The sequence below is a fragment of the Aedes aegypti genome, unplaced genomic scaffold, assembly GCF_002204515.2.
Source record: "Aedes aegypti strain LVP_AGWG unplaced genomic scaffold, AaegL5.0 Primary Assembly AGWG_AaegL5_hic_scaff_1706_PBJ_arrow, whole genome shotgun sequence".
Taxonomy (NCBI): domain Eukaryota; kingdom Metazoa; phylum Arthropoda; class Insecta; order Diptera; family Culicidae; genus Aedes; species Aedes aegypti.
In genome coordinates this window covers 10,547-36,518 of record NW_018735164.1, presented here as the reverse complement: position 1 = coordinate 36,518, position 25,972 = coordinate 10,547, and the positions used below count along the sequence as shown (strand labels likewise).

Genomic DNA, 25,972 nt, shown 5'->3' with positions numbered 1-25,972 from the left:
AAATCTGCAGCGCCGTCGGCCAACCTGAATCAAAGTCTTACGACCCTACATCTGTTTCATAGCTTGCATCTCCTGCTCTCTTAGATGTCTAATTCAACACTCCTAAGCGTGCATGCAAATAACAGTGTTGAATTGGAGGTTGTTTTTATTTTTTGATATGTCGTGAAGGATTCGATTTAGTTGTGGGATCAGAGATAGACTAAGAGCAATTCATTATATTTTTCATAATTTTGCATCTCATTTTTCCAAATTGACATTGTGTCTATGAACTTCGGGATGATGCCGTATGCGGGTAACGCGCAGTATTCAGCATGCCCAAGTGAGGGTCGTGGGTTCGATCCACGGTCGAGGATCTTTTCGGTTGGAAATTTTCTCGACTTGGGCATAGAGTAAATTTCGTACTGCCACACGTATACACATGCAAAATGGTCATAGGCACAGTAAGCTCTCAGTGAATAACTGTGAGTGCTCTTAGACATAAGCTGAGACAGCAGGGATGTCAGTGGGGACGTAACGCCGGAGAAGAGAAGTCTTGAACTTATGGAATTTGTAGTTAATTTTAACTGTGACAAGAGCGAAAGAAGGTTTGATAGCTTTTTTTTGGATTAGGTTGACATTTGAGATTGCATGTCAATTACGGGCTAAGACAGCCCATTCAATACGTAATGCTGAAGTTAAAATTTATGTATTTTTGAAATTTTCATTAAAAATTTGTTTTTTTTTTTTAGAAGATTCTATGATGACGCTTGAGTCAATATTCGCCCCTCCTACAGGGTCACGTAATTTGTAGCTGGATACTTTTTTTTTATAAAAAATGCTGAGTGATATAATTAAGTCTGGCAAATCCATAATATGCCCACTGTGTTATTTATCATCTCATTGTACGTATGGTGGCTTTATTATGGAGCCCTTAATCAATTTGTTTATTGGATAATGAGCATAATGAGGCAAATTTTATTTCACTGACAGCTATGGTTCATGATTTGTCGCGTGCTCAGTTTCAAACACAGTTCAAAGTAGAATGATGGATTTTGATTCAGTGCTTCCAGAAGTGGGTGGATTTGGATTATACCAAAAACTTGTGATATGTGTTTTGCTTTTGCCAGCTGTAATACCATGCGCTTTCCATGCGTACAGGTGAGCTCTGTAACGGTCGTACAAGATTGTCATTTTTTGAATCTTTGTTTATGCTACGTTCAGACTAGAACTTATATTAATTAATATAATGTCGTTTTCGTTTTTAGGAACTGGGTCGGTGATCAACACATAAACAAACCAACGTCAAGCAAATTGTAGTTCGGTCGAACCTGAATCGGGTTAGGGTTGAAACTGTAATTCAGAACGGGTTGCGCCAGTTCCAACCTAGGTTCAAAAACGAATTCGACATAAGCTAACCTAATATGAAAACGTCATATTCGCTATTTCCAGTGAAAAATCGAATGATAAAGCCAGAGGCATTAATTTAACGTCACCTTTTATGTTGGTCTGTCTATCTATCTAATCTATCTAAGCGCTTGCACAGCCAATATTGAAAAGTATCCTGGAAATACTGGATATGATTCCAGTATTTTCTTGTCGATATTAATATTTGTAGCATATCGTATACAATATGAACACAAACATCAAAATGGCCAGGCCCACTGTGCAGACTTGGGTTTTAAGATAATTGAAAATTGACGACCATCAGATTATTCACGAATGAATAACATGGTGAGCGAAAGTTTTTCAATTTTTATAAGTGAAGAAACGGGGACAACCGTACCAACCATTTCATTAAGGGGGATAGGTAAAATCGGTGGAAGTGGCGTAGCTAAGAAAGTCAATGCACACTTCATCGCTGTGTTCCTTTTCCTGGGATGGGACACAGGTATTTCCCCCGTATGTCCTGGCTCTAAAGCCTTGGCTTAAGCGCCGTTACTCGCTCTCTGAAACGAAAAGAAAATTAAATCTGATCCCTCTCCTATTATGCTGTGAATTCAGATAAATGTGTGTAAAAACCTACAAATTCATCACATTGAACAAAAAAACAGTATGTTGAAATTTCTCACCAAAGCTGCAACTCTTCATTCAATCCTTATGCCGCCAGAAACTTTAATTTGGGAGAAAAATGACACATGAATGTTTTATTATCTTACCTGAATGTGTCTTCGATCAAACACATACATACTCTAAGTTTTAATAAAAAAAAGAACTTTATCACCCGTTAACGGTAGACTAAATAGTGCAACGCGGTTAGAATAAAATGAAAATTTTCTGTTCACATCAAATATGTAAACCGATCACACCACACTCTTTCTTCTTAAAAGTTTTGTCCTCACAAGGTTTCAGGCGTACGTATGTACGTATCACAGCAGGCCATAGCATTTAAAGTTCTCCTAGTAAGCCGACAAGCCATCACAGTCAGTTTCCTTGGCAACACACGTGTTGAGCAAAATCACCCGCATCAAATTTTTCACCATACGGCCGACAGCGTGAAACTTTTTCGATTGTCCAGGCTGTAGTAGCACACTCTGCTGAACAAAGTGATTTATTTTCACTACAAATTTCTTCAATCCAATCTTTCTTATTCAGATTTCATAATTTCACTTTAATCAATTCCCTACGTGACTTCTAGACTCAATTGGAACAATACTTCGCAAAACACCACACGCGACGAGCATTGCTTCCGAAAGAATTTTTGGATTCAATTTCACTTGACTTCATTGTAAAATTTAATTTCACAAATAATTCGAAAACATTATTACACAAACAAATATTGTGGTCACTGAAACTGCTAAAACATTGAAGCTTGCGGGAAATCCTCCGGATGATGAAATGAATAACCATCAGCCGAAATTCGGCTGAACGCGGATGGCGATATGCAGAACGAGAGAAGCACGACAGCTGAAAAAATGCATCCGTACACGTGCACAGCACACTACGATCTCCAGGGGTGGATCGTCACCTTTTATGTTGGTCTGTAGGAAAATACTAAAATTACGAAAAATCATATTTTTGTATTCAAATATCCCCTGAGCCACTATAGAAACTCATGTGCCTACGGCGTAGGCGAAACACAAATTATAATCGTATTTTTACAAACCTTTAACATTTTTTAAAATGCTTTCGATTGACGCAAAAAATGTGTTAGTTTAATAAAAGAAATATTTTCTCCTAGTATTGCTACTAAAAGTACAATAATGCAAGGAAGTTTAAATTTTAATAAAAAGTAATTTCTCGATTATTTTTTGAAGAAAAGCAAGCTGTGAATCAATCGTACAGTACAGTCAACTCTCCCTTACTCAGTATTTCGTATCTCGATATCAAGAGCTACTTCGATGGTCCTTTGGATCGCATTTGCACTGATTTTATGTTAACTCAATACCTCCCTAATTGGATGGTCCCTTCAATATCGAGTTATGGAGAGTTGCGTGTAGCTCGTGACCATCATGGCAAAACATATTCACCAACGATTTTTAGTAAAACGACTATAAAAACCCACTAGTGCGGTCACCGGCTACTAATGGTACACCCACCCTAAATATAAAGTCTAGTCTGAACGTAGCATAAAGAAATCGATAAAGAACATTTCTAGAGTAAGCTGTGCTCAGAATGAAATCTTCTGTGAATGAATGAAATCTATCTGTGTACTGTGATTTAAAAAAAAAACAATTTAACGATTCATATAAGAAATTTTCCAAGCACTGAGAAACGCTAAGGAAATACGTTTCACGTCCATATACGTACACTTACGAGTAAGTGGCACTCGATTTGCGATGAATTAGTCCTCTGAAGATGAGGGCTGCACAGTGCACAGTGGCGTACACCGCCAATTCAGATTACCGACCCCAGTAAAATTTTACTGGGTTTTGGAACTACGGATTTTTGGTAATTTTTACGATTACCGAAAAAACCCAGTAAGGCGGGCATCCACAAATTACGTAACGCTCTAGAGGGAGTGGGGGAGTAGGCTTAAGCGTTACGGCTCATAAAAAAATTTAAAAAAAATCATACAAAAAGCGTTACGGAGGGGGGGGGGGAGGTGGTCAAAATTTTCAAAATTTTAGCGTTTCGTAATAAATGGATACTGTCTAAACCAAAATATGTTTTGATTGATGGAAATTACTGACTACCTGTTTCGCTGCTGACAATTAATTTTCTCGGCCTATCTTGATGCATGGGAAATTTCTGCAAGGAATCGATCAAGAATGCGCTTTTTTCTGATCGCAGTACGCAGTTGAAAGGAAATGTCAGTTCAAATGGGAGTCGCTGTAGAAAATTTCTGCAAGGAATCGGCGAGAAATTTCTTTAGCGATTCCTTCTCAGTAGCAAATCAGGCTTAGCCAAAAACTGTAGAGTGTTTATACTGACAAGAAAATACTGGAAGATATTTCGGTGTTTCCAGGATGCTTTTCAATATTGGCTGTGCAAGCGCTTAGATTAGATTAGATTAGAAAACTGTAGAGCGTTTATACTGGCTTTCCAGTTTCCCATGCTTCACGCTTTGCTCCTCCGGATATTGTTTTTTTTCCTCCAAAATCTATACAAAAAAAAAATATCAATCGACATGGACATGTCCCTTATAAAGCATTTTTCGTGAGAATAGACATCTACGGTATGCTCATATCTCGGTGGAAGTAATCGAAAAATGTGTGACAAAATCATTATTATGTTGTTGGTTTGCATACGAGAGGCAAACTCAATGATGCAGATGAACTTACCTCTTGTATGGAAACCAACCGAATTTACCAACGTAAGCAGTTAAAATCGTGCTGAGCCTTTTTTTTTTTGCTTAAAATAGTTGAGTTTGTCACTAAATTTCGATTACTTACCACAAGAAAGCGCAAAATAAGTGCAGTAAAAGTTTGGTTGCCATAGACGTGTCTCTTAGCGCCGGATAATTCTTCAGCAGGAGATTCTCATTTGACAAATTCCCGCATGTGCATCAGATTGTTTTGATTTGATTTAGACGACAAGTCAGTAAAAAACATCAAATACTGAATAGTCGGTAATTGTTTTTTTGCAATTACGTTGCAAATCAATCAACTTCTCATTGAGAAGTTGATCAACATAACGGCCTACTTTTCCTACCAAAAGAAACAGTGCCGAAAAGTGCTGAAAAGTAGCACTTTTCATTACTGTTTTGGTAGGCGTCACCCGAATAACCCAGTGTCCCAGTCTCTTCATGCCATGCTTATTCTGCGCGGCGTGTGATTCGAGACGAGTCGTTCTCACCTCGGGTGACGTGGGAAGCGAGTCGACACCTCAACGACTCGTCTTGCCTCACATGCCGCACAGAATAAGCACAATTGCATCTGATTCTTGAATTTATTCTACGTCTGGCTTGAGGTGAGAATTGTCTGTGTCCTATAGCGAGGTGACAATTCTCAACTCGAGCGAAGTGACTTTCCATTTGGTTTACACGGCGAGTCACTTCACTAGAGTCTGTGCGATCAGGCCCCGACACAGGTTGGCGATTCTGATGTGGGATCGGATCGTCCACCATTTGTGCTTTCTTACCTGGTCATTCCTCTCATTCCTCTAATAGATCTGCATGATACCGATGGGAGGGAGAAAATTTGTGACATTCATGGGCACGGTAGACACAACAAGGTAGGCTATTCCCACGTGTAAACAACGATTTTCCACCAAAACATGTATCGTCATTCCTATCGTCCAGCATGAGGCCTTGAAGATAGTAAAGGAGAGCAGACCTTGCTTTCTTTTGCACTCGTTCGAGTTTGCGATAGGAATGACGTCACTGCCAAATGTCATTTTTCGGAGTATAATACCTTGCTTCTTTTTACCGTGTTCATGGGTACTACTGTGTCACAGCCTACGTGATTGAAAAAATGAATTGAAACTACGCATGGCTGTATGCCCTGCCCATGTGAGTTCTCTTGAAATGTTTGTTTGTGCTTTTAGAGTTCGTCCAGTTGAAACGGCATTTTTTCGAAATAGCAAAAAATGCTGTATGCAACTCGTTGCAAAACTCGATTTTTTCAGCACTCGTTGTATTTATCCAACTCGGCGAGCCTTGTTGGATAAATGTACAACTGGTGCTGGAAAAATCATCATTATGCAACTAATTTTGCAATTTCTCATCGTAATAGGCTGTTTTTCATCACGCCTATCTGTCATGAAACGGCCTAATTTCCTGCTTTGATGTATGCAGTGCGGGAATAGTCATCACGCAACTGAAATCAGTACTTCATTACATAACGCTTTCTCATTACGCAACTGTTTTGAGTTGCGTAATGAATCATAACACAACAATTTTTCATAAATTGTGGAAAAATGGTGATTGCATTCCGATATAATTCCTGATACCCTCAAGTGGTCCTCTACGAAATTGCAAAAAATGTTGTACGTAACTCGTTGCAGAACTCAATTTTTGCAGCACTCGTCGTAATTATTTACGACTCGTGCTGTAAAATCATTCTGCAACTTGTTCCGTAAACTATTATTACTGACTTTTCGGCCTGTTCGGTAATTTGTCCGACCTTTGTATGTAGCATAGGGATAGGAAGAATCAAAATTGATGGAGTCCTTACCGTATCTTTAAAACGCCAAAAAATCATCTAGTCCAGGCTGTCTGAACACCGTCCAATTAGGGTGCATAACCATCTGGGCACTTCCATCATTTACTTGGGCATGGGGGGTTTTTCTCGGTCAAATATTCTGACACGACGCATAGTTTGGCCAAATATGAGCTCTATAGCTTTCAAAAAAACTCCACTACCGTAGTGAAACAATAGTACCAAGAATAGGATCCGGTCCTACGTCTTCTTCTTCTTCTTCTTCTTCTTGACATTACGTCCTCACTCGGACAAAGTCTGCTTCTCAGCTTAGTGTTTGTTGCGTACGCAAGATAATATCATTCGAGCCAATTTGCGTACCCCGACGTAGCTTACGCAAATCTGGCAACGTGCAATCGCCTCTCCACACATCATCCTGTGCGCAAAGCGAGGAGACCACAGGATGGAAAATTCCACGAAACTATGCGCAGAAAATCTACCTCCACCGAGATGCGTGGAGACTCGTTTGCAAAACAGGCTCCAGCACGCAACAAAAAGGACAAGCGAAGGAGAAACATCATCAGTATTTTTCAACGAGTGGAATGACCAACACCAAGAGAAGAAAGTGAATTAATGTCAAGTTAAAGTTTTGTTCAATACAGTAGACAGAAGGAGATTGAAGTGTTTTTCTTGGCTTAGCCAATTCACTCAGCCGAACCCCCCAAGGATTCTCCTCACGCTGAGTCCACCGCTAGATACAGCAACTTGGGCACCACCGAAATTACAGTCCACGAGATCATCGCCCCGAACATTGGTCCATCGAACCGGATTGTGGTTCCCGATTGCTGTCCCGAAGGTGTGAGGAGAAATTGCCGACCAACCAGCAAGCAGTGCCGCTTGCATCGAAACGCCGATCAGTGAAGCAGAAAAGTGCGCGAAAGAAGCCGAGAATAATCGAGCTTCTCGGAAGACAGTGAGTGTAAAACCCTGAACGAAAATGCCGCTAGAACATTCTCCTGCGAAGGGGACGACCGATCCTGCCGACGTTGTGAATTTTCGAGTGCAACGACAGCAGCAAAGTGAGAGCAATTCCAACGAGCAAATGGAGATTGCTGCCGACAGTGAAATGATGGTGCGAATTAAAGCATTATCACGCCAACGACATCATGTGCTGAATAAAGTGTTCCGCATCCAGGAATCATTAGATCGCCAACTCGGATTGCCAGAACTGGAAGGTTTGCTGTGCAATTTGCAGTCGGCGTACACGGAATTCTCTGGCTTCCACAGTCAGATAATAGCGATTATCCCGGACGACGCAATGGAACAGGAAGAAGGAGCTTATGTACGATTCGAAGCTCTGTACAATCTAACGTTTGCCGGAGTGAAGAAGCGTATTATGGATCGACAAGCCAATCCTGCGCCGCAAGTGGTCATCCATCAGCAGGCCGCTGAAAGCGCCAATTCCGACCTTCGATGGCGACTACGCGAACTGGCCAAAGTTCAAGGCTATGTTCCAAGACGTCATTGCGCTTTCTCGGGATTCGGATGCAGTGAAGCTGTACCACCTGGACAAGGCACTGGTAGGAGCAGCTGCTGGAGTACTCGACGCGAAGACGCTGAACGAAGGAGATTACGCCCACGCATGGCGAATCCTAACCGACCGCTACGAGAATCAACGAATGATAGTGGAGACTCACATCCGTGGGCTCCTATCGCTAAAGAAGATGGCATCGCGATCCAGCAAGCAGCTTCAACAACTGGTCGACGAATGTACGAAGCACGTAGAGAGTTTGGAATACCAAAACCAGCCACTAACAGGAGTGTCCGAGCTGGTGGTGGTGTACCTACTCTCAGCCGCCCTTGACGATTCAACGAGGTTGCAATGGGAGCAATCTCTTGCGACGACGACCGATCTGCCGAAATACAAGGAAACGGTAGACTTCCTCAAATCCCAGTGCAAGGTGCTGGAAAGATGGGAAGTCGCCCGTTCAATGACGACAACCAATATGAACGCCAACACGAAACCGCCTACGCCGAAGCCGAAGCAAGTCAGCCAGCAAGCGCATGCAGCAGCAACATCGAGCCAGGAAACGACGGACAGGTGCGACTTTTGCAGTGGTTCTCACTTGAACTTCCAATGCAACAAGTTGAACGCACTGTCCGCCAATGAAAGAATGGAGAAGGTAAAGGCAGCTGGTGTTTGCTTCAATTGCCTACGGAAGGGGCATCGATCGAAGGATTGTCCGTCGTCGAAAACCTGTCGGAAGTGTCAGCGACGTCACCACACTCAACTTCATGACGACAACCCCAACACGACGACGAAGCCCAACCTGAATGCTATTTCAACAATTCTCGACGAGCCGAAGCAGGCTAGTGCACCTGTTCCATCCGCATCGAATCCGATTCCAAAAAGCGAGCAATCCTTGTCCACCAGTTGCTCGTGTCAGGGAATGCAGTCACCGAAGACAGTGTTGTTGCTCACCGCAGTCATCTTGGTGAGTGACGAAAACGGACAACAGCAGAAGTGCCGCGTTCTCCTGGACAGTGGCTCCCAGGTGAATTTCATCAGCGAGAAGATGGCCAATTCCCTTGGCATCCAAAGACAGCCCGCCGGTGTGCCGATAGCCGGCATCAACAACATCCGAACGACTGCTCGTGACAAAATAGAGGTGAGTGTGCAGTCTCGTTGTAGCGATATCCGCGCCAAGCTGGAATGCTTGGTAATTCCAAAGGTTACTGGCACAATCCCGCGCAAGTCCATCGACACATCAAGTTGGAACATTCCTGTTGGTATCCAACTAGCCGATCCGAAATTCTTCCGGGCCGATAGCATTGACATGCTGATCGGAGCAGAGCTGTTCTTCCAACTATTGAAACCAGGGCACATCATCATCGACGAACACCTGCCAGAGCTACGAGAGTCGCACTTTGGGTGGCTCATAGCAGGTGCTATTCCAACCAATGCGTCATTGGAGGACATCCGCTATTCGCAAGTGGCATCGATTGAAGATATCGCCGATTCGATCCACAAATTTTGGGAAGTGGAAGAAGTACCGAACGCCATAGCGATGTCATCCGAAGAGCAACAGTGTGAGCAACATTTCATGTCTACGTACAACCGAGAACCTAATGGCAGGTTTACAGTCCGACTACCGATGAAGAACAACGTTGGTGAATTGGACAGCTGTCGTTCTTTGGCATTAAAGCGTTTTTACATGCTGGAGAACAGGCTGCAACGAAATCCCGACCTGAAGACGCAGTACGTTAACTTCATCCAGGAATATCAACATCTCGGTCACTGCCGGGAGGTTGACGAAACCAACGACGATGTCGGTAGGAAGACATACTATTTGCCACACCACGCAGTTCTCCGCCCTAGCAGCTCCACGACGAAGTGTAGGGTGGTATTTGATGCGAGTGCCAAATCAGCCGAAGACCACTTATCCCTCAACGAAGTTTTGTTGGTGGGACCGGTGGTGCAGAGCGAACTTTACGATATTCTGCTACGAGCTCGGATGCGCAGGTACGTTTTTTTCGGCCGATATTTCAAAAATGTACCGGCAAATCCGAATGCATCACGACGACTCCAGATTCCTGCGAATTTTCTGGAGAGACGACCCGACGAAGCCACTGAGAGTTCTGGAATTGACTACGGTCACTTACGGAACTGCATCTGCACCTTTCCAAGCAACAAGGTGCTTGAATCAACTCGCCGAAGACGAACGTCAAGATTTTCCCATGGCTGCAGAGATTGTAACGAACGATTGTTATGTTGACGACATCCTGTCGGGTACAGACACGCTGGAGGAAGCCATCGATGCGCAGCGCCAGCTGAAAGGCATGCTGGCGAAAGGTGGGTTTCCAATCCACAAATGGTGCTCCAATTCACCGGAGCTTCTTGACCGCATTCCTGAAGCCGAACGGGAACAAACGAAGAACATCGAAGACAACGACATCAACCAGGTGATCAAAATTCTTGGCTTACTATGGGATCCATCGACAGATGAATTGCTACCAGCTGGAATCCCAAGTTCCAATGACGATAGCAGTCAACGAAGCAGAACAACGAAACGAATCATCTACTCCGAAGTAGCGAAACTTTTCGACCCACTTGGACTGTTTGCACCTACCATCGTTCTCGCTAAATTGCTTGTGCAACAACTTTGGCGAACACAGAAAGGGTGGGACGATCCACTCGATGACGACACCGAACAACAGTGGATCAGACTAAAGCAGTCGCTACCGTTGCTGAAAGATTTCCCGATACCACGTCAAGTCACCGTCAACGAAGCTGTTAGGTTCGAGCTGCACGGTTTTGCTGATGCCTCCAATGTGGCATTTGGAGCATGCATCTACATTCGCAGCATCCAGTCCGACGGTTCTGCCATATCGCGTTTGCTAACCAGCAAATCCAAGGTGGCACCGTTGCGCGACGTATCCATCCCACGCAAGGAACTGTGCGCCGCCCTCTTGCTAGCTCGCTTGTTGGAAAGAGTCCTGTTTGCCATCCCGACTAAATTCCATCGAGTGATTTTATGGTCCGACAGCGAAATCGTTTTGGCTTGGCTAAAAAAGCATCCCGGCCAACTGGAAGTGTTTGTCCGCAATCGCGTCGCCGAGATTCAACGTCTCACCGAAGGACTTACGTGGAATTATATCCGATCATTATCCAATCCTGCGGATATTGTTTCAAGGGGAAAAACTTCCGTCGATTTGGTCACCAGTGGTCTATGGTGGGATGGTCCTCCATTCCTCAACGAGCCGGTTTTCAACATCGAGACACCTAAAGACATCCCCGACAGCGAATTGCCAGAATTGAAACCAGCAGCCATAATAACGATGGCTGCATTCGAGGAGCAGCATCCGGAACTTACGAAGTATAGTTCCTTTCGCAAGTTGCAACGAGTCATCGCTTGGGTTCTACGCTTCAAGAACAACACCCATAAGAAGACAACTCAGCGTATTCTGCAACGACACTTGACCGTCAGTGAGCTACGACAATCAATGGTAGTTATTTTGCGTGTTGTTCAACATGTGGAACTGAGCGACGAGATACACCGAATCGAAACCAACACCAGGTGCAAGCGTCTACAAGATCTGCATCCAATCTACGATGAAAATCTACTACGAGTTGGTGGAAGACTCACACAATCACGACTACCTGAAGCAGCGAAGCATCAAATCATCTTGCCAAACAAGAATACAGTAACAGAGTTGCTGGTACGAGCATTGCACGAGGAGCATTTGCATGTAGGACCAGCTGGACTGTTGTCTGCACTGAGGCAACGGTTTTGGTTGTTGAATGCCCGATCGACAGTACGAAAGGTAATCCGATCGTGTGTGAAGTGCTTCCGAACGAATCCATCCGACGTTTCCCAGTTGATGGGAGAGCTACCGAAACAACGAGTGACTCCATCGCCGCCGTTCAGCGTTACTGGCGTTGATTACGCTGGCCCGATGCTGATAAAGCAAGGATCGTATCGACCGAAGGTGGTGAAAGCGTACATCGCAGTATTCGTTTGCATGTCCACTAAGGCTGTGCATCTTGAGTTGGTGTCAGATCTGACCACCGACGCTTTTCATCGCAGCTTTGCAACGTTTTGTCAGCCGCCGTGGAATCGTATCGGAAATGCACTCCGATAATGCAACCAACTTCAGAGGTGCTCAACACGAATTACATCATCTCTACGAACTGTTTCAGAAGGAGCACGAAGTCAACCGTATCATCCGATATTGTCAATCCAAGGAAATGGAGTGGCAATTCATTCCGCCAGATGCACCGGAGTTCGGCGGTCTATGGGAGGCCGCCGTTAAAAGCACGAAAAATCATCTGAAACGAGTAATTGGAAACGTTAAGCTGACGTTTGAGGAAATGGTTACGGTGCTGTGTGAGATTGAAGCAATACTCAACTCACGCCCACTATTTACCGTTTACAACGACCCTGCAGATCCCGAGGTGATTACGTCATCGCATTACTTGATTGGCCGTCCGATGACGGCAATTCCTGAGCCAACCTACACCGACGTGAAGATCAGTCGATTGACCCGTTGGCAGCACATGCAATTAATGCGTGAACATTTTTGGCGAGCCTGGTCCAGAGATTATCTGTCAAGTTTGCAGCCAAGGAAGAAAAACCGTATGGAGATCGCAAACGTGCGACCAGGTATGATTGTTCTTCTCCAAGACAAGAATCAACCACCACTGCATTGGAAGCTTGGCCGTGTAACTGCTGTGTATCCAGGACCAGATAACTTGGTACGAGCTGTGGATGTGTACAGTGAAGGAACAACATTTCGTCGTGCCATCACGAAGTTGTCAATTTTGCCCATCGAAGATAATCACCCAACTAGATACAGCCAATAATTGAACCGATGGTCCACCGGGGGGTGTATGTTGCGTACGCAAGATAATATCATTCGAGCCAATTTGCGTACCCCCGACGTAGCTTACGCAAATCTGGCAACGTGCAATCGCCTCTCCACACATCATCCTGTGCGCAAAGCGAGGAGACCACAGGATGGAAAATTCCACGAAACTATGCGCAGAAAATCTACCTCCACCGAGATGCGTGGAGACTCGTTTGCAAAACAGGCTCCAGCACGCAACAAAAAGGACAAGCGAAGGAGAAACATCATCAGTATTTTTCAACGAGTGGAATGACCAACACCAAGAGAAGAAAGTGAATTAATGTCAAGTTAAAGTTTTGTTCAATACAGTAGACAGAAGGAGATTGAAGTGTTTTTCTTGGCTTAGCCAATTCACTCAGCCGAACCCCCCAAGGATTCTCCTCACGCTGAGTCCATACAGCAACTTGGGCATCACCGAAATTACAGTCCACGAGATCATCACCCCGAACAGTGTTCTTATGAGCACTTCCACATTTATTAACTGAGAGCATTCTTTGCCAACTTGCCATTTTCGCATTTTTATATCGTGTGGCAGGTACGATGATACACTATGCCCAGGGAAGTCAAGGAAATTTCCATTGCGAGAAGATTCTGGACCGACCGGGAATCGAACTCAGACACCTTCAGCATGACTTTGCTTTGTAACCGTGGACTCTAACCACTCGGCTAAGGAAGGCCCGGTCCTATGTGTTTTGAGTTTCAAAGTATCACTTTCCTGCCCAAAACTTCATATTTGTCATTTTCGACAATTTGGAGTAATTGTCAAGTTTTTGGATGTTCAGTTACTGAGTAGGCCTTAGAATTAATCAAGGTTAATTATACATTTCTCAATTCCCTGATTCATCTTTACCTATCATAAACCACCAGGATGTTCACTTTTTGTACGAATTTTGCATTTCGTTTGTAAATAATAAAACAGTACTAAGAGAATATTTGTGATTCTCTTTCCTAACTGGAATTACTTTATCTACAATGTTAAATAAAAGATTGATTTGTATGATAATAAAACAAACCCCCTATAGTCAATTGTTCATTGCAGCAATTCCCAACCATTGGTGCAGGATACCAGAATTAGAGAAAGTACAACCATGGGCGTCGACTCTTGCAAAAGAGTTGAGGTAGCACGCATAGCTTCAAAAATCATGCCTGTAGCATTAATCTTATTTCTAAAATTTGACAGCATTCCTCTGGAATATAAAGATGGACGATCTAAACTTGCAATGTGCAGCATGTACTCTAGAAATTATTCGCAAATAGCTAACGTGCTGAACGCGGAGAACAGCACAGCAGTGTTCAAGGATCCCTTCGATAACATCACCAGTTGTGTATATGGGTGGAAATACGATACTTCGGTGTTTGAATCTACTGTCGTGACGGAGGTAATACTAACAGTTTCAGCTTACAATATTGATCAAAATTTTGATTCATTTCTTCCATTCGTAGTGGAATCTGGTTTGTGAAAAGGAGTTTTATCCCACGGCAGCGCTGATAGTATTTGGAATCGGAGGACTCGTAGGGAATCTTGTATTTGGATACATGCAAGATTACTGGGGACGCAAGAATTCTTTTTTTGTATACTTATTTATAGAAGTAGCTGCATGTGCATCGGGTGTATTCACGTGGAACTTTGAACTTTGGTTGCTTACTCGTTTCATAGTCGGTTTAACGGTACCTGCCATTCTATCCAGTCCTTACGTTTTAGGTAAGCAATATTGATCATAAAGCTTCCCAAATATATATTCATAAGCGCATTTCCTACCATTTTTCTTATTTTTAGCTATCGAACTAGTAGAGCCAAGGAAACGGGATTTCTGTACCATAGTGTCCAATATAGCGTACTCGATTGGCCTAATAATGCTTGCTGGCGTCGTATATCTGTTTAGAGATTGGAGATCACTGTCCTTAGCTGTATCGCTTCCGTTGTTGCTATTATTTGCCTTCTATTGCTTTATTCCTGAATCACCACGTTGGTTAGTAGCCAGAAACCGGTTTAAAGATGCCGCACAAGTTATGACGATTATGGCAAAGTAATATAGTTTTGAAGTCCTTTTTTTTCAATGCTTGATTGATAATTTTCTTCACTTTTTTAGATTAAACAGGAAGTCTATTCCCACAAACTATGAACATACTCTTAAATGTAAACTCAGCGTACCTACAGATGTGACTGACAAAGGGACATATAAGTATGGTATAAGAGATCTATTTGCTGGTCGTCAAATGGCCCGGAAAACCACCATCATTACGTTTATATGGTTCACTAATACAAGCGTCTATGTAGGTCTAAGCTATTATGCACCAGCCCTCGGTGGCGACGAAATTTTCAATTTTTTTCTGGCTGGTTTAGTGGAGCTTCCTACTTACATCGTTCTGTGGCCTAGTATTCATTATTTCGGTAGAAGATGGATTTTGTGCATTTCAATGCTAGTGGGAGGCATAGCTTGTCTTTTCACTTATACTTCACAAACTGGTAAGTACAAAAATCTTCACTGAATCGTCGTCGAAAGACAAAACATCGAAAAGACAAAAAGGCAAAAGTCGAAAACAAATTTCCAAAGAAAAATTTTCCCATCTAGCGAATCATTTCGACCTTTTGTATTTCGATCTTCTGTCATTTGAACGTTTTGTCTCCCGACCCTTTGTCCATAAACCCCCTCACTTATCGTGTATAGGGTGATTCAAATCGTTTTTGCCTTACGCTGCTTTTTGGATTCTATGGCAGATTTTGATGTCCTCCCAATACTTGAGCTCATATGGATGAAAACTGCACAAAGTCGGTATGCGAATTACTATGAGGAAACCAAGAAATTCATTCAATTAGTTTAGGTGTGCCCTGGTACCTCAGACAAACAAACGTAACAGCTAAAAGATTTATCCTTTTATGACAAAGTCACGCGAGAATGTACAGTAGACTGATGCAAATTTTGAAGTTTTTGCTCCCCTATGCTTAAACAATGTCAATTATGATGAAAATGATACTCTCAAAATTTGAAGTGATTTGGAAGAAATTTGGTTGTGCACACGCTATTTGAAGGTTGTATGGAAATTACTATGGAAAAGGCAAACTTTTTGGGTTCAGTCCTCTAACTGCTCGTCATAATAATTCATGGAAAAGTGAACACAGTCATCTCATGTGAAAACTTCCCAGCTACAACTTCGCCGAAGACTACATTTTGATTGGACGTAAGGATAATTTGTTATTATTGATAACAAAGTCTATATCATGCTGAGATGATCATTCAATTACTTTCAGAGCAACACTGCTTTTTTTGCTGTAGAACATAGTAGTCTGGATTACTTTGATCTATTCTACCCGCCAGGAGCACCACTGCACAGTGGTCCAGGAATCAGTTTTACGCGGAAAGATGCATTTTGAGCTTTAGAATGAAATATTAGACAAAAACGGTCTTCTACAAAGTTGTTTGTATTAGTTAAGCCCTTTGTTTGGTTTTATTGAAAATTAGGGTGGACCACATTTTCATAGAAATTGTGTAACTAACTTTCTTATTTGTAGAAATTATATTATACATGCTTCAGCAAAGTTATAGACCATTCAATTTCAAGCAACTTTGCCAAAAAAAGTTTTTTTGTATCTCTTAAATTGACCGATTTAGAGCTTTTTTCCTGCAGTGACATAGGGTGGTCCGAACAAAACTGGTTTTCTGGCTCTAGAGTTTTCAGTTCAAATTTCTCATCAAAGTAGTCTATGAAACACTTTTAGAGCTTCAAAAAATGCGTAATTTGATGAGTGAAAAAACTCGCTATCTCCTTTCGTTTAGGAGTTATTGTTGTTTTTCTCTCAAAAACATGCCTACTTTGATTGTGAATATCTCTGATTGGGGCAAACATAAAAAATATCTTTTGACGGCATTCAAAAGACAAAATAAAATTGTATATTATATCAAAAAATTACAAATGTGTTATTTTTGTAAATCTAATAAAATGCCTTGAAAAACAAAGGTTTTTAAGCAGAAAAACTTTAATAACTTTTGAACTAAAATAGATATCATCAATATTTTTGCATGAAAATTTGCGTTTTGTTAAGTTCTTAAAGTCGTTCATAGACTGCTTTGACGAGAAATCTGAAATAAGAAAGATAGGGCTCTAAAACTATTTTGAAGATTTTCATGGTATGTATTTCTTTATTATTTTACATTTTGAGCATGAAAATGAAATTTTAGATAAAAATGGTCTTCTACAAAATTGTTTCTTATAATGTAAGCTTTCATACTGTGTCATTTGAAACTAGGGTGGTCCACAATATCACACATATCATATAATCAACTTTTTTGTTTGCAAAAATACTGGTATATGCTCTTAGGCAAAGCGGTAGAACATGAAATTTTGATCAACTTTGCCAAAAAAGTTTTTCTGTAGCTCAAAATTTGACCAATCTAGAGCATTTTTTCCTAATCATCGCAGGGTGGTCCAACAAAAATAAGTTTTTTAACTTTAGTTTTTGTAATATTATTTTCTCGTCAGAGTCGTCTATGAACGACTTTTAGAACTTTACAAAACGCAAATTTTCATGCAAAAATATTGATGATATCTATTTTAGTTCAAAAGTTATTAAAGTTTTTCTGCTTAAAAACCTTTGTTTTTCAAGGCATTTTATTAGAGTTACAAAAATAACACATCTGTAATTTTTTGATATAATATACAATTTTATTTTGTCTTTTGAATGCCGTCAAAAGATATTTTTTATGTTTGCCCCAATCAGAGATATTTACAATCAAAGTTGGCATGTTTTTGGAAGAAAAACAACAATAACTCCTAAACGGAAGGAGATAGCGAGGTTCTTCACTCACCAAATTACGCATTTTTAAAAGCTCTAAAAGTGTTTCATAGACTACTTTGATGAGAAACTTGAATTGAAAACTCTAGAACCAGAAAACCAGTTTTGTTCGGACCACCCTATGTCACCGTAGGAAAAAAGCTCTAAATCGGTCAATTTAAGAGATACAAAAAAACTTTTTTTGGCAAAGTTGCTTGAAATTGAATGGTCTATAACTTTGCTGAAGCATGTATAATATAATTTCTACAAATAAGAAAGTTAGTTTAATCATTTCTATGAAAATGTGGTCCACCCTAATTTTCAATAAAACCAAACAAAGGGCTTAACTAATACAAACAACTTTGTAGAAGACCGTTTTTGTCTAATGTTTCATTCTAAAGCTCAGAATGCATCTTTCCGCGTAAAACTGATTCCTGGACCATAGTGCACTGTTGCCTGCCGAACAGTTGGTGAAGCATGCTACATCCAAACCAACTTTATGATGATGAATAACAATTTATCCTGACGTCCAATCAAAAAGTGGTCTTCGGCAAAGTTGTAGCTGGGAGGATTTCACATTAGAAGAATTTGTTCACTTTTCCACAAAATATTATGACGAAGAGATAGAGGGCTGAACACAAAAGCATGGCGTTCCCGATAGTAATCTCCATATAAACTTCAAATGACCTGTGCACAGTCAAATTTCTTCCGATTTATTTCAAACTTTGGGAGAATGATATTAACCATAATATAAGTCGTTTAAGCATAGGGGAGCAAAAATTTCAAAATTTGCATCACTCTAATGTACAGTCACCCCACAGTTATGGATAGCACACAGGTATAGGCTGACCAAGCCTGGGACACGGTTATATGAAAAATTTAGATTATCGCTCCAGTCCACTTTTTGGATTGCATTGAGGTCCCATAAAAACTGTGCAAAATTTCAGCTCGATCGGAGAAACTATATTTTAGCGCCAGCCGTTCAAAGTTTGTATGGGATTTACTATGGGAAAACTTACTTTTGTAAAGAAAAATTGCCAGAGGCCGCCCATTGACCTCTATAAAAATTCTGAACACAGATCTCGATAGTTATTTCTACGTTGAACAACATTGCCGAAGACCGCAAAGCAATCCGATGCTTGTGAAAAAAGATATTAAGCATAGACTATTCGGAAATTTTGTCCGATTTTGTTATTATTGTTATTCCTTTACGTGTTAATCAACGTCGCGTTGCCAATAGGATTTCATTGAATAACTTTTTTCACAAGTTTCGGATTGTTTCGCGGTCTTCGGCAATATTCTTCATCGTAAAAATACCTATCGAGGTCTGTATTCAGAATTTTTATAGAGATTAATGGGCGAACTCTGGCGAATTTTCTTTGCAAAAGTAAGTTTTCCCATAGTAAATCCCTACAAACTTTGAACGGTTGGCGCTAAAATATAGTTTCTGCGATCGAGCTGAAATTTTGCACAGTTTTTATGGGACCTAAATGCAATCCAAAAAGTGGACCGGAGCGAGAATCTAAATTTTGTCCCACACTACTGACCATACGTCCCGGGACAGTACCGTTTTAATCACCTTGACGAGCTGTCGAAAATACTCAAATTGTCCCGTTATTTTAGATTGAGAATAGACACTACATATTACACAACAGTCAAAACGAAAAACAGCAGTATAATAAACAGATTCTATTTATTTTCAGAGTTTTATGTCTTCATAATGTTTTTCAGTAGTTATCAGGGTTCTGAATTTTCGTATCAATGATGCGAAATCTACGATTTTTCGCACGTAAGGAGAATGCTTTTTTCGCTTCCTCACGTGAACATATTTTATCGCTCACACTAATTTTCCCTGGAGCTACGATGGTGGATAACCGAAAATCACTCCACTCCGGGGATAATTCAAGCGTGTGCTAGAATAAGGGTGTAAATCGCAAGATCGATTTCTCTTCGTCGATCCTCTCTTCTGTGAATAAAGGTGACAAGATGCAAGTTTGTCAGCATTTTTCCACTCCAGATCGCTTGGCAGCGATGCAATCTTGCGTCCTGAGATGAAAAAATGCTGATAAATCGCTGAAAATTGCTGTGAGGGATAAATCCATTATCGTGAGAGTGAGTGAGAATTCGGAAGCCTGGTAGTTATTCAGTAATCATATGCTTCTGAACAACTTTTTGTGTGTTTTTTATGCCAATTGTTTGCCGATTTTAAGTACATGGTGGGGTCAAGATTCAGTGAAACTTTTTTTTCTGATGTCGTTTAAATTCCATATGAAATAGAAACGTCATCCAAAATCTAGACGTAAATTGAGGCTGGACTTGAGGAGACTTATATTGGAGATGAGTCCAGCAATCGAACCTATTTTCAATTCCCTTTCAAATTTTCTTTTACAAAGCTTATTTTTAAACACAATTAAATCTTGAAACGCTTATTTACATTGTCGACATAAATTTTACGTCATTCATCGATATCATATAAAAAAAAGAACAAAGTTATTTGTAATTAATACATATTTCAAATCAATATTCTAAGCCCTATAGGTACACTATCTAACACACATTGCAAATTATATTGCACAATTATTGTTTTTACTATTGACACGCAATTAATTAGATTATGTTAGGAAAAGAATGTATTTAAAAGAAAAATAACATAAAGTTTAAGAAAAATTTACATTGATTAACTTGATCATCATAATGAAAACATTTTCGTCTTACTTTTCCTAAGAGCAAATTCTACTAATTCAGAATCAATTTTTTTTTTCAGGGCAAAATTGTAACGATCTTTTGAGATAGTAAATCATCCAGCTGTTCAGTGGAATACTTATATCTAAAGGGAATCCAAATTAAACACTAGTCCATTCAATATTCCAAGTTTTTTTTGTATATAATTTACGTTTATGATTTGACCAGCCTAACGAAAACATTTCTAACTAACTTTTCTCAAGGGAAAATTCTAACTTTTCACAAGGGAAAATTCTACTAATCCAGAAGAAATTCTTTCGCATTGAAAACTGTAACGAGCTTAGGGATGGTACACAAATTATGTCACGCTAAATTTTGACCCCTCCACCCCTTTGTCACATTTTTTGTATGAGTCCTTCGAAAATTTTGTAAGGCTTGTCACACTTGCCCCCCCCCCCCCCCCCTTGGAGCGTGACGTAATTTGTGCATGACCCTTTATAAGGCAAACTTCTTCTTAGAAATCATTGAATACATTTATAGACAGCGTTGATTGTTTTTTTTTATCGAATCACGAAGAGTATTCTCTTGTAGAATATTATTTTCGTTTTTTAAGATTGTACCGTTTTTGTTCTTCATTTGTCCCGGTTTTTTAAGATCAGCTTATGGTCAGCCTACACAGGTATTCATAAGCGTAAGCGTTGATTCATAACTGTGGGGCATTGAAAACCATACAACAGTTATGAAGCAAAGATAAGACGATTTCGACACAAATGCCAAAACGTAGGTATGCTTTCACTACAGCACACAATTCGTTTACCTCGCAGGTTACAGTGCTGTTACAGTGTTTTTATACATATTATGAGTCGATTTCATCCATAATAGGGATCCTCCTCTCCCACCACTGATCCACATCTCACTGAGAAAAATCTACACGTCAAGATCATGTGTTTTACTTATAGATTTGCGCAATAAGGAAAACCACATGACTTGAGCGTGGTAGCTGTCATGTTGTCATTTGAAGCAAACATGAATGTCTAAATATTAAATTATGAAAACAGACTGATTTGCTTATTGAATTCGAAATGGAGTGGCTTTCGATAGCCACGTGTAACAGAACATGAATGTCATGAGACTGAAAACATAAATTTGGTAGAAGAACTCTTGTTCCCCAAAATATGGATTCGAGACTCCTCTGCTTGTCGCAAGCTCACTTAAATGTTTTTTTGTGCAAACAAGTGAGTCAGCAACAAGCGGGGGGCCACAAATCCATAATTTGGGAAGCCCGGGTTTAGCACATCCCATTTTTTTTCAAAACTGAAAACCAGGAAAATTTGTTAGTGGAATCCGATTTTTCTTCTGAACCATACATTATAATCAATGTATTCTTATAAAAAGGTAGAATCCTCTTATATCGGACAATTTTACTAATAGAAGAAAAATCGAATTCACAAATTTTCATCTAACACTTTGAGCTGCAAAATTTGCTTCTTCTCTTTAGAAGCATGATGATGCGATTGTACCCCGTTTGGCATAAAGTCGTTTGGCATAAGGTCGTTTGGCATAAAGCCGTTTGGCATAAAGTCATTTTGCATAATGGTCGTTTGGCATAATGGTCGTTTGGCATAATGGTCATTTGGCATAATGGCCGTTTGGCATAATGATTGACTTAAAATAAATATCAGCATTTTTTAAGCTTTTATCGAGATCAACACCACCGAGCCCATAGCAAAAAATTTTGGTAGGTTATAAACAAGCGTTCAGAGATTTTCTAAGCTAAGAATTTCAAAATTTGTTGTGACATTAGAGAGCATTACTAAATAAAACTCGTGACGGGTCTCTACATATCAGAACATAGAGTATCTTTGAGCTTGTTGCAAAGTACATATTTGATAACAGTAAATTGACAAAAAAAAGTTCGCAGTTATTCATCAAGGGAACGCTCATAGAATATTTCGCATGCAGCTCTGTCCCAGTTTGGACGTAACACTCGATGAAAATTACTGAATAAAAGAATGGATTTATATTTGCAAAATATCAAAAACTCTAATCCAAACATCTATCAATGAGACTTAATGCAAAAATAGCCTATATACGAGAGCAGACTATTTTTCGTTTAAAATGTTTTAGGCTCTAACGCAAAAAAATCTTTTCACAGCATAGCTCAGATGAACAACACGCCTTTAAAAGAAAATATTTGTGGCAAAACTTTTCTACGGTTCAATATAAATCCTAATTTTGGAAGTGTACATCAAAAACACCGACTATTATCGAGAGAAGGGAAAATTTGAGATTGAAATAATATTTTTTTCCATCATGTCTCGGAAGGAGATCACGCGTTTGCCCCAAAAAAAGAAGATGTTGAATATTAGCAGGTTCTAAAGTAATTATAATTCTAATAACACATCTGGCAAGAATTGATAAAACAGCAAAATATAAAAATGGTTAACATTTAGCTTTACTACATAATAAAATTTAAAACAATATAAATATAAAGAACAGCCTTTTTTAAAAAGAAAGGAAAATTTATAATTAAACCAATAGAAGAATGGATGCCAAAAATTATTGCGGCATGATAAAATGAAATCATATAAAAAAGTGTGTTCAGAATCATCAAAATGATTGTGTTACTTTTCCCCGAGTGCCATTTCCCCGAAAAGCGGGGACGAGAAAGAACGATGAACAGTTAAAAGAAGGCAGTATTCTGTCATTCTCGGTTATACACATGTTGGCAAGAATGCTGAGGACGGTAAAACTCGAAAGAGCCACCAACTAAATAATGAAGGGTGCATATTAGATGGTCAGTTCGTTCACCACCCTGAAATGTATAAAGTTACGACAATTATTAGTGCTAAAAACTTTTCGGGGAAGTGAGCTAATCGGGGAAACGGGATATTCGGAGAACTGGCATTCGGGGAAACGACATTCGGGGAACTGATATTAGGGTAACCGACATTCGGGGAAAAGTAGCACAACCCATCGAAGTAATTGCAGTAATCGATTTCTCTTTTCGCTGATAATTTGAGCAGATCAATGTTATCGATTGCCGACCTTTTGTCAGTTGGGAACAAAAAAATACTTAAAAAATATAGCTCCAAAGAACAGCCTAATCAACAGTTTTCATTCCTATAGTTATGGTTACATCATATTTACAAAAAAATAGAACAGTTAAAAGAAGGGTAAATTTGTGCTAAATATATATATATATATATATATATATATATATATATATATATATATATATATATATATATATAAATCATCAGTGTAAAAATGTGTTACAATAGCGAAACTCAAAAGAAGAATTAATATTTGAAAGAAGGGTAATTTCTGGATAAATAATGAAATACTATTGAAAAAAATTTCCCCAACATGAATAAATTTATTCAAGAGTGAATGATTGTTGAATAAAGTGTCATTTTCTATCAATTGACTTCAAACAAGGCTGATGTCATTAGAAAGATTCAATAGAAACGTATAAACGAAAAATTGAGAAAATCTTGATTTCAGACTCATTATGCCAAACGACTATTATGCCAAACGACCATTATGCCAAACGACCATTATACCAAACGACTTTATGCCAAATGACCATTATGCCAAACGACTTTATGCCGCTTTATGCCAAACGACTTTATGCCAAATGACCTACCACCTGATGATGCATGTCGTTCGACACGAGGTTCAATCATATTGTCCATCCGAGTAATCGCTGCAACGTCGCTCAACTGTCGCGTCGCTGGACTGTTGAGCGCTTTGCAGTTTAGTGCTCCAGCGACGCATTGAAATAGCCTGTTTCGCTCGAGCACTAACATGAAAAGGTCGCCAGCGACCAGCGACGTTCTGGTCGCGCGAAAAAGTTGAGCGAAGTTAGTGTTCGTTCTTGATTATGTCTGCACTGACAATAATTTAGTTCGCTATGGGTTGATCACAAACTATTTAGAAATTTTGAACATGGAAATCGATAGCCAAGCTCATCGATTTTATCATAACAAACTCATTGCGCCAATCTATGAATTGACCAACTTGAACATGATTATCTTGACACAAGCAAAACACATTGAATCCATGTTGGGTGATGCAATTTGGCGAGTGCCAATCTGGCAAGTCGCACGGTACGGCACTGGTCATGGATAAATTAAAAAAAAATATTAGTGTGTACTATCATTCAAGCCAGAACAATGCTGCATGTTTAGAAGATTAATAAGCACTGTTTAAGATTTCTCATAAAAGCTGTCTCAGTTCTTAAACAAATGACCTCAAATTTTGGGAGGACTCTCAGAATTTGACCTAGAATAAGCGATGTTTGAGTGAAAACGATTTTTCGAACCACCCCAATGAGCCACTACATAACAAAAACTAGTTGCGTAATGAACTAGCGTTGCGTAGTGAGTTATTTAAACAGGACACGTGATGAGTTATTACTCAACGCTCAATTCTGTGAGGGAAAGGTCATGCCATGCCGCGTTTGAAAAAAAAAAAAACAGCCTATTACAATGAGAATTTGCAATCGTTTTTAATCTTCGCTAAACATAAAAACTATTTACATACGTTTTTGATGTCATTAGTGCTACTACTGGAACAACAATAAGACATAGTACAACTATTGTTATTTCTTTCAGATCGTACTACTACTCTCGCGCTATATTGTATAGGAAAAATGGGAATATCATCTGCATTTGTAATTTTACCGCTTGCTGCCTCTGAGCTGTATCCAACCGTTGTACGTGGATTGGGAATGAGCTTCAGTTCAGTGATAGGAATGATTGGGCCAATTGTTATTCCTTTAATCAACTATACGGTAAGTCAGTTACATTGAACGCATAAATTGTTTAAATGGTTTTAATGATATACAAAAATGGGGAATGCTAGCTTTTTATGTTACCGTGGCGTAAACTGTTTTAGTTGTCATCGTTGGTATTGTTAATAATTATGGGAGCGAGACGTCTCGAACGAAATTGAAAATTACCAAAAATTACACAAGATCAAGTATCTGACATGATTTTAATATTTCAACTCAACCGTAATTATTTCTTATCTTTTCAGGGTAGTGAGTTGACCGTTTTTCCTTTAATCATTATGGGAATATTGCTTATTAGTGGAGGATGCGCAAGTCTTTTGTTGCCGGAGACAAAAGGAGTTAGCCTACCGCAAACTTTGGACGATGGAGAACGCACCGTTTTGACAAATCCTTTCAGAGAAGCTTTACGAAAAAATAAAAATTGAGGAGGTACCAGCTGCTTTGTTAATAGTGTGCATTTTTATTTATTTACCACAAAAATACATCGAGAACTCCAATAGATAAATCATATAAGAATAATTTAAACACGTTGTTTACTGAAAAAAATACACCGAAAATTGCAATAGATAAATCATGAATGAATGAATGAATTTTCTTTATTAAAGAGACTTTCAGCCCTTGGCTGGTTCGTCTCTCAGATAAATCATATGTAAATCATTTAAACACGTTTTTGACATTATTCTGACACTGTCTGATTGCTGTAACGCAAAGCGCTACCGTCTATGCATGACAAATCGTTAAAACGTAATAGCCATCTTCATTACGCACAACCGAAACCAAATACCTATATTTTCGAAAATAGTTCTCTATTTTGAG

At 39.8% G+C, this 25,972-nt stretch overlaps 1 protein-coding gene across 4 annotated transcripts; it reads left to right on the top strand.

Annotated features, from left to right (window-relative positions):
• The first annotated feature begins 1,018 nt into the window (after nucleotides 1–1,018).
• LOC110680643 (carcinine transporter-like) lies at nucleotides 1,019–25,681 on the top strand. 4 transcript variants are annotated; one of them, XM_021856439.1, is made up of 9 exons: nucleotides 1,052–1,137; nucleotides 1,245–1,251; nucleotides 13,928–14,023; nucleotides 14,086–14,284; nucleotides 14,349–14,607; nucleotides 14,683–14,932; nucleotides 14,996–15,372; nucleotides 24,978–25,156; nucleotides 25,402–25,681. In XM_021856439.1, exons 1-9 carry the CDS (start codon nucleotides 1,128–1,130, stop codon nucleotides 25,579–25,581), a joined length of 1,557 nt encoding a protein of 518 aa, XP_021712131.1. In that variant the 5' UTR covers nucleotides 1,052–1,127; the 3' UTR covers nucleotides 25,582–25,681. The 4 variants fall into 4 exon arrangements, with proteins under 4 accessions (XP_021712129.1, XP_021712132.1, XP_021712131.1 ...); XM_021856438.1 differs by having other exon boundaries at nucleotides 1,061–1,137; nucleotides 13,945–14,023; XM_021856437.1 differs by lacking the exon at nucleotides 1,245–1,251 and having other exon boundaries at nucleotides 1,019–1,137.
• The last annotated feature ends 291 nt before the right edge of the window (nucleotides 25,682–25,972 follow it).